Below are 16,777 nucleotides of genomic sequence, written 5' to 3'. Positions count from 1 at the left end.
AACCCCGCTTGGCTTTGTTGAATACAATCCAAGGCCTTAGTGATCATTCTGCCAAACGGGGATGTACGGAAGTGCCAAACTGACAGGAGAGCACCTCAGGCTCACGGCAGCGTATGCGAATCGAACTTGCCGAAGCTATTCTTTTCGATCTGCCACACCTGAAATCTGCAGCAGCACAGCAGAGATGGAACGAGACCAGTAGTAACAGCGGTAGCAACACCCGGTCGCGAACACCAGAGTTCTTCGATACATCATATCAACCCGATCCTACGGTTGACTTTCTCGATGTTCCAGGATTGGATGATTTCGAATCGCCGAACGCTTCCGCAGGCTTGGATTGCATCGATGCCGCGCTGAACTCGTCCATCGCACCCGCAGCAGTGCCCACAGCCACCCAACTGCCAGCATCACAACCTTCAAGTCAACCGCAACCGCCATTGCCGCTACATGTAATGGAAACATCGTCTCAGCCCAGAAAGTCACCGTCCGAGCAGCCTTTGGCCCTCACAACAAGTCAACCGCAGACACACGATAGCCCAAGCGACGCGTTCAGTTGCCTCAGCGATCTCAACGTAGGCGCCCTTCGATTCTCTCAACGTTGCGCTCTTCAGTCACTGATTGCATTCCACCAGGACTCTGCCGACTCCGCGAACCTTTCTACAGCTGCATCGACTATCGACACTGTCAGCACGCCGTCAAGTCTGAAAGGGCTCACTCCATCATCGATAGCAAGCTCTTGCAGCTCATGCAGTTCTGTCGCCTCGCACGACTCAATAACAGAATGCACACCGCTGCTTAGCGCCGTGATGCGCGGCAATTTAGAAATCGCACGGCTCCTCATCAAGAGTGGAGGCAAAGTGGACTCCAAGAACAAGTCAGGGAAGACGGCTCTTCATCTAGCTGTGGAAAGGGGTGATACTGTTGCGGCTCGCACGCTGCTGGATTTGGGGGCCGATATCACGTTGCCAGACGACTCGGGAACAAGCGTCTTCCACAGAGCTATTATTCGCGACGATATCGAACAACTGCGAGGATTGTTGAAGTGGTGCGAGGAGAAAAGTCGATTGCAGCCCTTTGAAGGGCTTTTGAAACGTTGCGTCAATTTGAAGGATACCCAGAAGCGAACATTGGTACACTTGGCGGTGGTGCTGGAGAGGATCGAAATTTTGAAGTTGCTGCTAGAGTATGGGGCAGATGTGAACGAGTAAGCTAGTAATCAAGTATTCCAACACCCCATGCAATGCGACCACTGTCGTTACATTCCCGTGTGATTTCACTCCAAAAGAATGACGATGCCGAGACCAAAGATAAAATTCCAGAGACTTTGGTTAAACCTTGGTACGATACAGATCTCACTAAATGGCATGCGCGTAGTTCAGAGTTTGTTGTCAAACACATGGGATAGAATTTCTGAGCCAGTGTCGAAGAAGCTTAAAACTTTGAAGGGTTGGTTTCACGGCTGGTTCCGATACACGCGATCGCTAAACTTCTCGTGCAGTTGTTAAGCTTTTGACAACACCCAGCCGTCCCAAGGTTCTGAAAGGAAGAGGCGACAGTCAAGATCGGCCGAACATTCCTGGTATGTGTAGGCGAATCTAGTCACCGCAGGCGACCGATTAGTACAGTGTATTGTCTTAATTACTGGAAGATGGTAACGTAAATATTGTCTATTTTCTAGAGACTACAATTGAAATACAACAAAAGAAATGAAAGCTCAAGTTGAAACGTGAGCGCACGCCAATCGACGCCGTGGGATCCCGGTGAAATTAAGCCAGCAGAACTGTCTTGAAATCCTCCAGCAACGAATCGATACTCTCTTTTCGGGCCGCTCGGCTGTCCCAAAAAGCAGTGACTTCGATGCCATTTTCTGTAATGGTGCATTCGACAGAGAATCCACCAGGAGGGGCCGTAGCGACCTCGCCTCCTACGAAGCGCATCCCAATGCCCTCGCCTGCGAAAGAAAGTGTGCCGTGTGGGTGGACGGTCAAATCTACAGGGAAACGACAAGCATCCCTTGCATCTTGGCTGGCACTCTGGACCGTCTTCAATCCAGAAAGTTCATACGGCATGAGTCGGGTGAGTTCGTTCTGGACCTTCTCCGAAACATCGGCGGTTGTGTCCCCACCTTCGAGCCGGACGCGGAGCGGGACCTTGGAAATCGCCGGCCCCACACATTGTTGAATTCCGGGGATGGACGCCGCGCGGCCAGTGACGAGGTATCCAATGGTGACGTCGTTAGATTGAGTCAGACGGCTAACCGCCCGGACCCAAGCTGATGCTATCGTCGCTGTCAAAGTAGCTCCTTCCACTTTTTGTGGCAGCGAAACCTGGTAGTCCGCTCTCATGTCCTTCACAGGATCGCGCACAAAGAGGTAGCCGAAGAGCGGGGAGTTGCCAGCTCCTGAAAGGTATGATGCCCAGAATGAATGATCCCCAGCCAGATCTCTGCTTCCAATGTGTTCAATTAGCTGTTGGAAGGCGAGTCGGGGCTTGCCCTGGAGGGCGTCACTCTGGTAAGCCTCATTGACGGCATCCAAGAGAAGTCGCAGTGTCCATGCGTCGTAAAGAGAGTGATGAAGAGTCCAGATGAGATGAGTTGCGACCTTTTCGACGCCTCGAACGATGGTCACCCTGGTCAGGGCATCTCCAAGACCGGTGGAAATCGTTTTGTCAGTCTTGAGGGCGTCGGCCAAGCTCGTCTCCGAGACTTCTCGCCAGAGGATCTTGTCGGAGAGCACAGCCTGGTAGAGTTGCTTCGATTCTTCAAAAAGTCTCGTCCGAAGAATAGGAAACTCAAGTGCGCAGCGTTCAATCGCAGAATGCAGCCTCGGCAGGTTGATTGTGCCATCGAGCGCGAAAATGAACTGCACAACGTGAGCGCCAGGAACCTTGATAGAGTCCTCCATGAAGAACTCCTGCATATGGGTGCAAGGATAGATGTCCTCGATTCTACTGAGCTCGACGTCGTGCTTGCCGGCGATCTTGATTCTCAGAGCAGCATTCACCCTTCGTGATGAGATGGCTGTCTGCAAAAGCTTACTACCTCCTGGCTGGCCACTGGTCTCTGTTTGTTGCATCTTGGAGGCCATTCCGGAAAGTGTCGGGTTTGAGAAGATTTCTGCAACGGCAAGAGAGTAACCTTCCGTTCGCAACAGTGCGACAAGGCGCATGGCGAGGATAGAATCGCCACCCAGGCTGAAGAAGTTGTCTGATGTGCTCACAGATGATACGTCCGAGATCTTCAAGGCAGTGCACCATAGGCCGGCTAATACCCGCTCGCTTTCGGTCGCCGGCTTTTGGTGAGAGTCGTCAGCGCTGGTGTATGTGGCGATGGATTTGAAGGTCATTGATGTGACCATGACCTGCAGCACTCGTCGGTCCAGCTTCCCAGAGGTCTGCACAGGTATCATTGGGAGCGGGATGTAAGCATCAGGGATCATGTGGCCCGGCAGGGTCTCAGACAATCGACCTTTGAGAGCCTTGGACAACTCCTTCATGAAATCGATTAGACCCGCATTGGGACCAGAGTCGCTGGCAGCTTGCTCAAACTTCTCGCCCACTCCAAACACGGCTGCGAGAATCTGTCGATCTTGTCCCCCAGGCTTGAAAACGTCCACAGCAACAGTCAACCAACTGGGAACATGTTCTCGGATAGCTTCTTCAATCTCAGAAAGTTCGACTCTCTGACCGCGTATCTTGACCTGGGAATCTTTCCGAGCGAAGAAGCTCAGAGTGCCATCTGCGTTGTAGTAAACATAATCACCAGTTCGGTAGACTCGGGTATTTGAAGAATCTCCCTGCAACCACGAAGGGGCGTCGATGAAGGCTGCTTTGGTCGCAACTTCATTTCCGAGATATCCACGGGCCAAGCATGGACCTTCGATGCAAAGCTCTCCGATACCTCCAATGGGAACTAATTCGGAGGACTTAAGTGGGTTGACAACCCAAGCTCTGCATGCAACCGGCCAGCCGACGGTGTTGGGTGGTGTGGTCGGTGTGAGTTCCCCAATGAGGGTAACAATACAAGTCTCTGTTGGGCCATAGCCGGCAACGAGTCGAACCTTCGAGGCCCACCGGTCCACGTCGCTTTGCAAGACTGCTTCACCGCCCATGACCACTGTCTTAAGACTAGGCACTGAGTCGGGATCAATGATCCTGGACAATGAAGTTGTGAACCAGGTGATGTTGACTTGAAAATCCTGAACGAAGCCAGCCAAATCGTTCATCTTCTGGTGTTCAGATGGAACACAGACGCAACCGCCGTGGATGAGAGCGGCAAAGGCGTCCAGCAACATGACGTCGAAGGTGTATGCGCAAGATTGCAGGAATCTTGTCTCCGCGTTCAAGCCCAAATACTTTCCAAGCGCAGATATGGACGAAGAGAGTGTCCTGTGTTCGAGAAGCACACCTTTGGGGATTCCAGTCGTGCCCGAGGTGAAGAGGACATATGCCGGATTGTGTGTTTTCACCGTGGATTGAACAGCGGTCACGCCTTCGCCAAGAGAGGGAACCGTATCTTCGTTAACCAATATAGGCTTGCATCCCAAATCTTGGCATCGACTGGAGTACTCGGATGATGTCAAGATAATGCTGGCGCTGGTTGCTTGGATGAGATGCTGCAGTCTCTGGTTTGGACTCTTGGGGTCAAGTGGCACGAAGTATCCACCCGCCTTCCAGATTGCCATCATTGAAACCATTGCCCATTTGGACTTCTCGAGCAAGAACGGCACTGCTTTCTCTGGTCCGATGCCAAGCTCTTGAAGTTGTTGAGCTAAAGTAGAGGAGACGGCAACGAGTTCCGCGTACGTCATAGAACCGTCCCAGGCATCGATTGCGATATTGTTCGGGCATTGCTTCGCTTGTTGCTCGATCAAGTCATGAATGCAGGAGTCAACGACAGCCGGAGTCTTCTTCCTAGTGATGAGATCGATTTTGGACACGTGCGCCGCTGATAGTCCTGACAAGTCCTGAACTAAGGTACTGGGAGTAGCCGAAATGAGGTTGCGTAGGAGAGTGAAAAAGGTTGAGAGAACGAACGATGCATGCGCATCTCCCACCATTTCAGGGTCGTAACTCAGTGTCACTGACACATGATCGTTATCTGACGATAACTGGCAGTCAAGGACGAGCGCCTGCGGGAAGAACTTTGGTGATGCCACCGGCCCTTGTCTAAGTGTAGGCACCTTGTTGGTTCCGTTGTTGAGCGAAGGGGGTTGCACGACAAGGATGCTGCCAAACTCGCAACTCTGGTGGCACTCCTTGCTGACACGGGCAATGCCCTGGAGACCTAGCTGACAGAAACGAGACTCCGCCACGGCATCTCTTTGAACATCCGCAAGGAAATCGGAAATACTCGAGCTATAGTCAATCTTGATGCGTGTTGGGACAGTTGCAATCGTGGGTCCTGCGATGGCCTCTATGTCCGAGATGTTGGTAGTCTCTCTTCCTGTAACAATTGCACCGAACACAGTGTCAGGGCTTGCGACGTAGTGTGAAATGGTAAGCGACCACGCAGCTCGCACAGCTGTAGCCATGGTAACCGTAGAGCCCAAGCTTTGAGATTTGGGGAGCGAAACTGCTTCTTCAAGGAAGGCGGTTGCCAGCGGCTGATGTTTAGGATCGTGAGGCGGACGAGGGAACGGAAGTGCCTCAAGACCAGACATTCTTTGCTTCCAGTATGACTCTGCCTCTGCAGGATCTTGATCGATCAAGTGGCGCATGAAAAGCTTGAACGGGACTGTTCGAACCGAGTCTGAATTGGCGGAATCTCTGGTGGAATAGCTTTCGAGGAACTGTCGAATCAAGCCTAGGGACCAACCATCATAAACGGAGTGGTGCGCGCTAAAGAACACCTTGACGATTCCGGACGTGTGGGTAGGAACGACTGCGAGATGAACCATCGGCTTGCCATATCCGTGCAATTCTTGGACCTGGTGGACAAAGCTCTCAATATCTGTGGCTTCATGCCAGATGGGATCTTGTCGAACGACGACTTGAAGCGAGCCAAACTCATGACTTAGAACAATTCTGGTGCGGAGTAGCTCGAACCTCTCGAACGCCATTTTCCATGCTTCTTGAAGACGGGGTAAGTCCGCGTCTGAAATTTCCATGGTGTCTGCGGAAATGTATGCACCGGAGTTTCGTGCTGTTACTGCCATGAGACCCTCTTGAAGAGGTGTGCAGGGATAGATGTCCTCAACTTCATCCTTGTTAATCCCATAGAGGGGAAGAACGCTCGAAAGGATCGTAGCAAGCTGTGATGCTGATAAGAGCTCGAAGGCCTTCGGCATAGGCTTCTCCTGATCAATGCCAACTGTAATACGAGATGCCATTTCAGACAAGACTGGGGAAGAGAAAATGTCTTCAAACATGAGACGATGCTTTGACGATCGGGCCAGACCGGCGAGCCTAATCGCTGTAATGGAGTTGCCACCCAACGCAAAGAAATGATCCCCTGCGCTGATGTTCTCAGCGTCAAGCTTCAAGACTTGAGCCCACCACTCTTGAAGAAGCTTTTCGTTGCCGAAAAGCTCTTTTCGCTCGCCCTTGGCTGCGGCGACGGGGAATAAGAGACCCTTCGAAGAGAGTTCGGTGATACATGCCCTGACGAAGACACGGTCGCGTTTGCTGGAAGCAGTTGTCGGCAGTCGTTCGACGGCAATATAAGCTGAAGGAACCATGTATTCAGGCAAGAGGTTTCGAAGTTGTTGTTGTAAATCGGTAGTCATTTGGAACAATTCTGGCCTTGTAAGATCCATCATCGACGCACATCCGATGTCAGATACTCTGTCCTCGTAGGAGATGTTCATGACAAGGAGTGCCGCCAAGAATGGCTGGTTGCGGTTATTGGGTGAGTCAGAGAGCTCAACGCCAATGTGCTTGAAATTCGGGTTCTTTGACATGATCTTTCTGATGTTTTCTTCAATCTCACCGACTTCAATGCGCTGGCCGCGCAGCTTGACTTGGCCGTCGCGTCTCCCAACAAAGGTTATTGTACCGTCTGCATTGTACCGAACCAGATCTCCAGTATGGTAGATGCGCCGTCTAGCCCCTGCTGGCAAACATCGTGGATCTGTCTCAAAAGAAGCATTCGTTCTCTCCGGATCTCCCAAATAACCTCTGGCAAGGGTTGGGCCCTCAATGCAAAGCTCTCCGACGGCTCCGATGGGGGCCAAAGTCTGCGTGAAAGGGCTGACCACCCACGTGGCTGTACCGACAGGAACTCCGATGTTGGAGCTGCTGTCTGTGGGCGTGACTTTACGACCAGTGGCCATGACACAGGCTTCTGTCGGACCATATGCGTTGACAAAGGATACCCCAGGCTGGCTTAACCAAGCTTCGATATCAGAGGGTGCCAGTGGCTCACCTCCAACCATGACGAGCTTGAGGGTGGGGACCTTGGCTGGCACAAGGAGTCTGGTGACAGAGGGTGTAGAGATGAGAGCATTGACCCGCTCCCTGGTGATATATCCGCTGAGGTCATTCATTCTCTCCGACTCGGAAGGCGCGCAGACACATCCACCTGAGGTAAGCGTGATGAAGATCTCGAAGATCATGGCGTCGAATGTGTAGCTACTGAATTGCAGCATTCTGACGTGAGGCCCGAAGCCGAAAGTTGTGGATTGAGCTGCGATTGCGGAAGCCCAGGCAAGGTGATCAATGACAACACCTTTTGGTTTGCCTGTGCTACCGGATGTGAAAAGCAGATACGCTGCTTGTGCAGGAGTGACTGTGATATTTGAAGGTGGCTGAGCTGTCTGAGCTGGTTGGAAATCGCTAACAGGCAAGACTTTGCAGTCCAGGCTGCCCGATAGAGATGCAACTCTGCCTGGGGACGCGAGTACAAGCTTGACATTGGCCTCATCGAGGAGGGCTTGGAGGCGGGCTGGAGGATGGTCCGGATTGAGCGGCAGGAATGCGCCACCGGCTTTGAGGACGGCTACCATGGCTGGAACTGCTCTTGCTGACTTGTCCAAACAAAGTCCGACAAATTCGCCACTCTTCACAAGGTCCGTCGAGGTGATCTGGTGGGCGATCTGATTTGCCCATAGATCCAGCTCAGCGTACGAAAGGGATGCATCATGAGAGACAACAGCTGGGCGATCCGGCTGTGCCTGAACTTGCTTCTCGATGAGATGATGCACACATGCCTCGACTGGATGGACGCTATTGCGGTTCCACGTTTCTATGAGAGATGCGTCTTCTCGCGAGATGGTCATGACATCCCCTACAACAGCCGACGCACTGGCATTGCAGATGCCTTGCAGAATGTGGTCGAAATGATGCATGACGATATTCACCATGTCCAAGTCGATGCAATCAGGGTCGAATCTGACGTCGATTGACAGCTCTTTCTCGCTTGGCATGAACTCAACTGCGAGTGGATAGGTATAAGACTCTGTCATATCCAACGGAACAGGAGTGATATTGATATCCTCGAAAGGCAGTCGAAGAGCGGCGTCCGGATGTACGACCATCAGGGAGGCGAAGTCGTAGGCCTCTTGTGCGGCTGAGCTAACAGCTTGGATGTCGGAAAGACCCAAATGTTGATGCGAGATGCTCTCGATAGCGACCCTTTGTACGCGGTCTAAGAAGTCAGCGAGGGACTCATCTTCTCGCACTGCGAATTGCCTGGGCACGGTCACAATGGTAGGTCCGACTAGTTGCTCGATACCTGGTAGAGGGAAGTCCCTTCCAGATAGGGTGCAGCCGTACGTTGCTGTTGAGTCTGCCGAGTACTGCGCGTTGACAAGAGCCCATGCGGCGTTGATCAAAGTTGCCGGAGTAACATTGCGATCCGAGGTTGACGCAGCGGTTAGAGGGAACCTGAAGCTGGTACCAGCACGGGCGACAGGTTTATGCGACACAGGGATCAGTGGGAAAGATACACCCTGCCTTTCGACGATCGCCTCTCTCCAGTATTCTTCAGATGGCTCTTTTGGTGTGGCCCGAAGCTTTGCAACTAGTGCCTGGAACTGGGGTGCCGGATCTTTTGGCTCGCCGCGGTAATGCTGTAGAACCGTATCCCAGATCAACTTCGTGGACCATCCGTCGTATATGGCATGATGAGCATTGAAGACGAAGTATCGATCATCGCCCTCCTCGACAAGGCCCAGTCGTAAAAGCGGCGTGCCGTAGCCGAAAGCCTGCTGCCTTTGCTGGGTCATGTGATCGTTCAGGAGACCGACGTGCTTGGTGACAGGAATGCTGTCTTTCGTGATGACCAGTAGGGCTCCCTGTGGTTTCAACACAATGCGACTTCGCAGCACAGCATGGTCTTTGGTTGTCATCTCCCAAGCTCTCTGGAAGCGGTCCTCGTCAATATCGGCCGGGAGCTTGTATGGGGCGTGCAGCACATATGTTTGTGCTGATGACTGGCGAGCAGATAACGCCATGAGAGCTTCTTGCATGGGGACGCAGGGCAAAACGTCCTCGACGGCCTCCGGGGAAACGCCACACTCTTGAGATATCTCGTTGACCAGGCGAGGCACCGACTCGTATTCTCCGAGTAGAGCAAAAGGTTCGATTGTGACTTCTCCGTCAGTTACAGCAACTCTGTCCATCACGTTGGCCATGTCTGCCAGTACGGGATTTGAAAAGATGTCGGCAACGGAAATGCCGAGACCACTGCCTCGCGCTTCAGACCGCAGAGCCATAGCTGCGACCGAGTCGCCTCCAAGCCTGAAGAAGTTATCGTAAATTCCAACGGAACTCACACGAAGAACTTTCTTCCACATGTCCGCAAGTTGACATTCTTCAGGCGTTCTTCCTGTCTCCTTGGCACTAGACGTGAAAGAGACAAGCTCATCTCTGGAGAGCTGACTTGTTACTCGTTGAAGAGCACGTCTGTCAAGCTTGCCGGCAGTAGTGATGGGCAGAACCTTCAGAGGGATGAAGACATGCGGACTCATATACCGCGGAAGGGACGACGCTGTCTCATAAATCTGTTTGACGAGATCTTCAAACTTCTCGAGAGCTGAAGGTTCGGTCGCAATGATATCGTCCGGGTTCTCTGGCGTCGTATCATCATTACCGACGTGAATAAAGGCGGCCAAAAGGTCCTGCTCGCCAGCTCCAGACCGCTTGAGTAGATCGACAACGACAGGGCCGGCAGTTGGCGGTATGCTGCTCCGGAGAGAGTGTTCTATCTCACCAATCTCGACACGTTGACCATTGATCTTCAATTGTGTGTCTTTTCGGCCGATGAAGTTAATTGTTCCGTCTGAGTTGTATCTGACAAGATCTCCAGTCTTATAAAGACGGTTGGTCCTAGGATGGGGGCCATTCTTAAGCCATGAAGGAGCATCGATAAATACCTCCGCCGTCTTTTCTGGTCTCTTAAGATACCCACGAGCGAGGATCGGCCCTTCGATCAGCAGCTCTCCGGCAGATCCGATGGGCCGCAGTCGTTCATGGTCGTTCTCATCAACAACCCAGGTGACACACCGATAGCCACGGCCGATGTTGGAAGCATTCGTCTCACGAGTGACGTCCTTGTTGACGACGCAAGCAACACTGCACTCGCTAGGGCCATAGATGTTGAGCAGTTTCAATCGATCAACCCAGGCATCAACCTGAGATGCAGGTAGCGGTTCGCCGGCCATAAGAAGCACAGTCAGCGTCGGCACGGTGTCGGGATCAACAAGGGAGGCAAAAGATGGTGTCCAGCCAGCCCATGTCGCTCGGCTCTTGGCGATGAAGTTCGAGATTTCCATGCTTCTGTCCTCTTCCGAAGGAATGCAGATACATCCTCCGACAAGGAGCGTCGTCAAAATGTCGCCGACACTGGCATCGAAACTGTATGCGGAGAACTGCAAGGTCCTAGACTCTGGGCCGACTTCGATCGCCCACGCGTGCTCTCGGAAGCCAGTGCAATAGGCTCTGTGGGATGTGATGGATCCTTTTGGCGCGCCTGTGGTTCCGGATGTGAATACCACGTACATAGCGTTGTCTGGAGTGACCTCTGGGCAGACCGGCAGACCCGGGTCTGTGGATGGTAACCCATATGCAAGATTTGACTCAATGACAAGGGCCTTCTCTTTGATTGCCTCAAACTTGGGTTCAGTAAGAGGTGAACAAAGTAAAACCTCAGTCTCGACTTCCTCAGCAATTGAAAGAACACGAGCATCCGGATGTGTTGGGTCGAGCATCACAAAACATGCGCCTGCACGTAAAACCGCCAGCATGGCGACGACGGCCCACTTCGATTTCTCGAAGCAAAGAGGCACGATTTTCTCTGGGCCAATACTAAGGCTCTTGAGATGGTGAGCGAGATTCCTGGAAAGATCATCCAGTTCACGGTATGACAGTGATCCATCCCAGCTGAAGATGGCCTCTTTCTCAGGGTGATCCCGCATTGTTCTCTCCACGAAGTGATGAACGCATTCCTCGACCGGAGCTATGCATGTCTCGTTCCACTTCCACAGTTGCTGGAGGTCGTGAGAACTGAGCGCAGGAATCTCATCTGGGGTCCTTGAAGGATCTCTCAATATCTCCGTGAGAATATGGTTGACGGTTGAGGCGATGTTGTTCGCGTGACCTTCGCTGACAAGGGATGTGCGATAGTGGATGGAGATCTGAGTTGCGTCTTCTCCAGTCTCTACAATGAGAGCAAGTTCAAACTGTGATTGCGTCAGCTACCTAAGTGGCCAAAAGTCTGTGACAAATGGCAAGAATTATTTACCTCTGTTGGATCCTTAATCGACTTCTCTTCGAAGACCAGACTTGACCCTTGTTGGGCCCTCTTGTCCAGCAGGGGCATGAATGATATACCCGCGTTGAACAACGCGCCGCCAGTGATACCGACGGCGTTCTGGATCTCAGCCAACGAGCTGGCTTGATGCGCTGCGCCGTTGATGGAGTCTTGTTGCAGCTTTTTCAGGAGGGCGAGAAGGGATTGGGGGTCCGTGAAGTCAATATAGCAAAGAAGCATAGAGATGAAGGGGCCGATAGCTCCCTCGATGTCGGCGATAGGGGCGTCTCGTCCCGAAGCGAGGTAGCCAGTGACGGCTTGGCTGCTGTTGGTGTAAACACGAAGCACGAGCAGCCACACCAATTGAATGAGGACCGGGAAAGTAATCTCAAGCTCCGCGATCCTGTCTTGTAGCTGCTTGTGCGTGATTCCAAGCGGAACATGTACAGACTTTTGCTCGCTTTCGCCATTCGTGACGTCAAGAAGAGGCGGGAACAAGCAAGCTTCGACCCCAGTCAAATAATGCTTCCAGTATGAGATGCTCTCCTCCCTCAGCTTTGGATCTCGGATGTAGCGAATGAAGCTAGCGTATGGTGAACTCCAGTTTGTGGTGAGGCTCCCCTCATAAGCTCGTGACAGGTCACGCAGTAAAGGAGCGATAGACATGCCGTCAAAGACGATATGATTGATCTCAAATCTCACGAATGAGCGTCCGTCGTCGGCAGAACATATCAGTAGCCTGTGAAGAGGTTCTGTTCGACCCAATCCTCTTGGCTTTTCTGGGTAATCAGCCAGCATCTTGAGGGCTTCATCCGCGTTCTTTGCCCGAAGAAGCTTGCATTGAGGAGCATACTTCCTGAGGACAACTTGATCGAGCATGCCAACCGTAGCTGGCGTCTCTATAAAGACCGTCCTGAGAGCTGCATGACGAGATACAAGGCTGCCCCACGCTTGTTGGAGACGACTCAGATCAAGCTTAGCTCCAGTAGAAGACGTTACTTCCCATATGATGTCAACTTCATACACCCCTTCAGCTCGAGATTGACTCAAGGCCAGTGACTCTTGCATTGGCGAGCAAGGATATACATCTTCAACATCTTCCAAAGTACTTACACCCGGAATCTGCTTCATCGTGCGCTTCAGAGTGTCCAGCTCGGAATACCCAAGGTCGAATTGGTCTAGATCACTCAAAGTGAACTGCCTCGGGGAAGATCTCAACGTGCTGACGATCTCTTCGACGGCTGCGGGTATGCTAGCTAGCCACGTCTCAATCTTGCTTTGATGTTTCAGCCTGGAATTCCATGCGAAGGTAAACTGGAGGCGGTCTTCCAGAACGCTAGCGGCGATCTCAAATAGGGAAAAGCGCTGAAGCTCTGGGCTGATGTCTTCCAATGCTTCGCCAGCTGTCCAGGATTCTTGTCGGAGTAAAGAGCCTTCCTTCTCCAGAAGCTGATATCGCCCCTCGTAATTAAAGAGAACTTCCGCTGGGAGGTGGTTCTGGAAGGCATCATGGCCTTCAGTTGTAAGGAAAGAGGCGCTAAAGTAGTCGAAGCCGTTGTTGGGGGTTCGCTTCCTGGCATCCTTGACTTTCATAACTAGGTCTATGGTGTCCCTGAAGTCGCTTGCATGAATGGGGTACACCGTGGTGAACCAGCCGATCGTCCGCGAGAGGTCCATCTGGTCATCCCAGGCCTCTCTTCCGTGAGCCTCTGTGAACACTGCTGGAGGGCGCCTTTCACGAAAGGCTTTGCCGAACGATTGCAACAGAGCGGCGATGAGGATGTCCACTGGCTCTGTCTGCAGAGCATGGTGGCAGTTGACCAAAACATCATTGGTGATATCCGGGCTGATGGAGAAGCGCTTTTCACGCACGTCGGCGTAGATGTTTTGTTGTCTCTCTATGCCCCAGAACGAGAAGTCAGAGGCAGGCACAAGCTTTGGCAACACGCGACTGATCGTCAATGTGTTGGCATACTCTCTCTGCTGGTTAGCCCAAGCGAGAAACGGGAAGGAGTTGCTGAACGTCGGTTGGGCTTCTGTGAGAGCCGATTCGAGCTCTTCAAGGATGACTCTCCAAGACACAAGGTCCACAACCAGATGATGAATTACAAGGAAGAGATATTGAGCACCACTATCCTCAAACATGTTGACGCGGACCAAGGGTCCCTTCTCCGCTGACAATGATGCACGAGAAGTAAGCATCAGTTTAGCCCGAAGATCGGAGGTTGTGGTTGGGTGATACACAAACTGATAGGACTGATCGGTGTTCTCGGTGATGTGTTGAACCCACTCCCCTGTCGGCGCTTGTTCGAATCGGGCTCTCAGCATTGGATGTCTCGCTACGAGGCTGGCAATAGCCTTCTCAACGACCTGGGCCTCTCTTGGTTGCTCAATCCTGACAAAAACACTTTGATGGAAATGATCTCGTGTGTTGCGAGACGTCGAGATCTTGAAGAAGAGTTGTTGAATGGGGGATAATGGAAACCGTTGACCCGCATCAATCACCGGAAGGGGCTTATGGGTTCTAAGTTCTCCGATCTTTGACGCTGTCTCCCTCAAGGATGAAGACGTCAGGAGATCCTTCACCCGTAACGACTTGTTGGCAAGTCTGAGTGTGGATATAACCTGCATGCTGGTGATAGAATCTCCGCCAAGGGCGAAGAAGGATCTGTCAAAATTCACCTTGTGAAGAGGGATGTTGAGAACATCACTGCAAGCTCGCTGCAACATTGCTTCGGCCGGCGTGATATCGGCAGTATTTGTAGTTGTCTTTTCGCCGAGGAGATGGTGCGAGCTTTGCTGCGCAACGGCTTCCAACTTGTCTAACAGAGAAGGCCGATCCAGCTTGCCAGTAGAAGTGTATGGTAATGAAGAAGTCTGAAGCCACACAGAGGGTACCATGTAAGGAGCGACAGCTTGCAGCAGCAGCGACTTTGCCTTGGATACGAAGTCAACCTCACAAGGGCGGAAGTAACTGCCATGTCCGTTGGTAACACCAGGCGAGCTCTCTCCGACCACAACTGCCGTGAGACGTCCAGCTAAAGGTCCGTCCCTGGGGAAGAATACGGCGGATTCCGTTATTGAAGTATACCTGCGCAAGTGATGCTCAATATCCGAGAGCTCCACACGTTGACCTCCGAGCTTGATCTGAGTGTCTGCGCGTCCGAGGCACTCCAAGGATCCGTCAGTGGAGTAGCGTGCCAAGTCACCAGTCTTGTAGAATCTCCTGTGAGCTATCGCATCGGGTATGTCAAGTTGTGCCCAGTTCGGGTTGGAGATGAAGCTTTCGGCTGTCTTCCGAGGATCATTTAGATACCCGATGGTTAGGACTGGGCCTTCGACAACAAGTTCGCCAATAGCGCCAATGGGTGAAAGCTGATCTCTGCCAGGATCAACAATCCAAGTCCTCATGTTCAAGCCGTGGCCGATAGAACTGGCTCGCCCCGTGATGGGTCCCCGAGTTGTAGTTGCCAAGAATGTCGCTTCTGCTGGGCCGTAACCATTGTAGACGCGGACTCCTGCATCAACCCACGGCTGGATATCTGAGTCCCTCACCAATTCGCCACCCAATATCAATGTCTTCATGGCAGGAATTGTCTTCGGATCCAGCAAGCGTGCGACAGTTGGCGTCAGGATTCCCCATGTTGTGCGTACACCTTGGAGGTAAGCCTGCAAGCAATCCAGCCGATCAGATTCGGAAGGTACGCAGATACAAGCTCCTGCAAGGAGTCCGGTGGCCATGTCGGCGATACTCATGTCGAAGGTGTAGGAACAGAATTGCAAAATTCTCGAGTCATCTTTGACCTCCAGGTTCTTGATGATGTCCAAAGCGGTCGTGTAAATGATCGAGTGAGAGAGCACAATTCCTTTCGGGGTACCAGTACTTCCCGACGTGAAAATGACGAAAGCGGTGTCCTCCGGATGCACTCGCGGCCAGGTGTGTCTGTCATCGTGGGAGCCATTAGAAGTGGCGGCGTGGTTAGGGACTTGTATGACTGCTAGGCCGAGTTCACTGAGAGTTGTTGCTGTTGATACACCCGCAAGTGCATGAGTCGCGCCTGTTGCTCTGATGATTTGTTGTACACGATTAGCAGGAGCTCTCTGGTCCAGAAAGACGCATGCTGCTCCAGCTTTGAGAACTGCCAACCACGAAACAACAGCCCACAATGACTTATCGAAACTCAAAAGCACCAAAGATCCAGGGACTACTCCATGCCGAATCAGTTGCTTCCCAAGCAGGTTCGACGTATCCTCCAAAGCCTTGAAAGTCAAGCGTCCGTCCCATGCGTCTACCGCTGCAGCATCTGGTCTCTCTGTGGCAACTTGAGTGATGGCCTCATGGAGAAGGCGTTCCGAATACGAGAGTGGCACGCCGTTCCATTGACGTATCTGGTATTGATCTCTGTGGCTAAGTTGTAGGTTGCGGATGAGTTTGTTGCCCGAGTGGACCAGCTCGCGTATGAGATGACTCAACGTGGATGCCACATTTTGAGCCTCATTTGGGGACATGAAAGACAGACGGAACAACAAGCGGCACTCAGGACCCATAGCTTCGTCGTAGGACCCTTCCACCGCTAGCTGATATTCATCTGGCAGTGTAAGATGAGAGGTCGTGACTCCATTTGCCTTTGTAAATCCGTTGACATGAGAGGACTGGGATGTAAATCTGATCACCGTGTTGTAAGGAGCGTCCTGTGAGCCATTGGTAACGATCCCATTGGTATGAGTGCCGCTCACTCCGTTACGAGTTGGAGCGATGGCCAGTTGATTGACCACATCGCGGAGAGTATGGTGATAGTCAACGATGTATGTCTTGCTAGCAGTTTTGCCATCTTCGTCCGTTGAGGCAAATGAGATATGATCCTGGCCGGTGTACAAATACAGTGCCAAGCACCATGCGGCATTCAGAACTGAGCCTGCTGGGATGCCGGATTGCTTGAGATCTTCAATGTCGATGTCGACATGTGCTGTCTCCTTGGATTCTGGCTGTGCACCAGTAAAGGCCGGTAAGTTGCACATCGTCGGTCTTTCGGCCGGCTTCAAGGTGCGGATCTTCGTTGTGAGAACCCCTGGCGGTTGGGGTGT

General features: G+C 52.3%; 1 protein-coding gene across 1 annotated transcript; it reads right to left on the bottom strand.

Annotated features, from left to right (window-relative positions):
- Nucleotides 1–1,766: 1,766 nt before the first annotated feature.
- Nucleotides 1,767–16,711, bottom strand: apf1 (Apicidin F synthase; the record flags this gene model as incomplete). Its single annotated transcript, XM_036642098.1, has 2 exons — nucleotides 1,767–11,621; nucleotides 11,684–16,711. The coding sequence occupies 2 exons, from the start codon at nucleotides 16,709–16,711 to the stop codon at nucleotides 1,767–1,769; spliced, it is 14,883 nt and encodes a 4,960-aa protein (XP_036493163.1).
- Nucleotides 16,712–16,777: the final 66 nt, after the last annotated feature.

Source organism: Colletotrichum siamense, assembly GCF_013390195.1.
Source record: "Colletotrichum siamense strain Cg363 chromosome Unknown KSG_Cg363_contig06, whole genome shotgun sequence".
Lineage (NCBI taxonomy): Eukaryota > Fungi > Ascomycota > Sordariomycetes > Glomerellales > Glomerellaceae > Colletotrichum > Colletotrichum siamense.
This window is presented reverse-complemented; position numbering and strand designations above follow the sequence as displayed.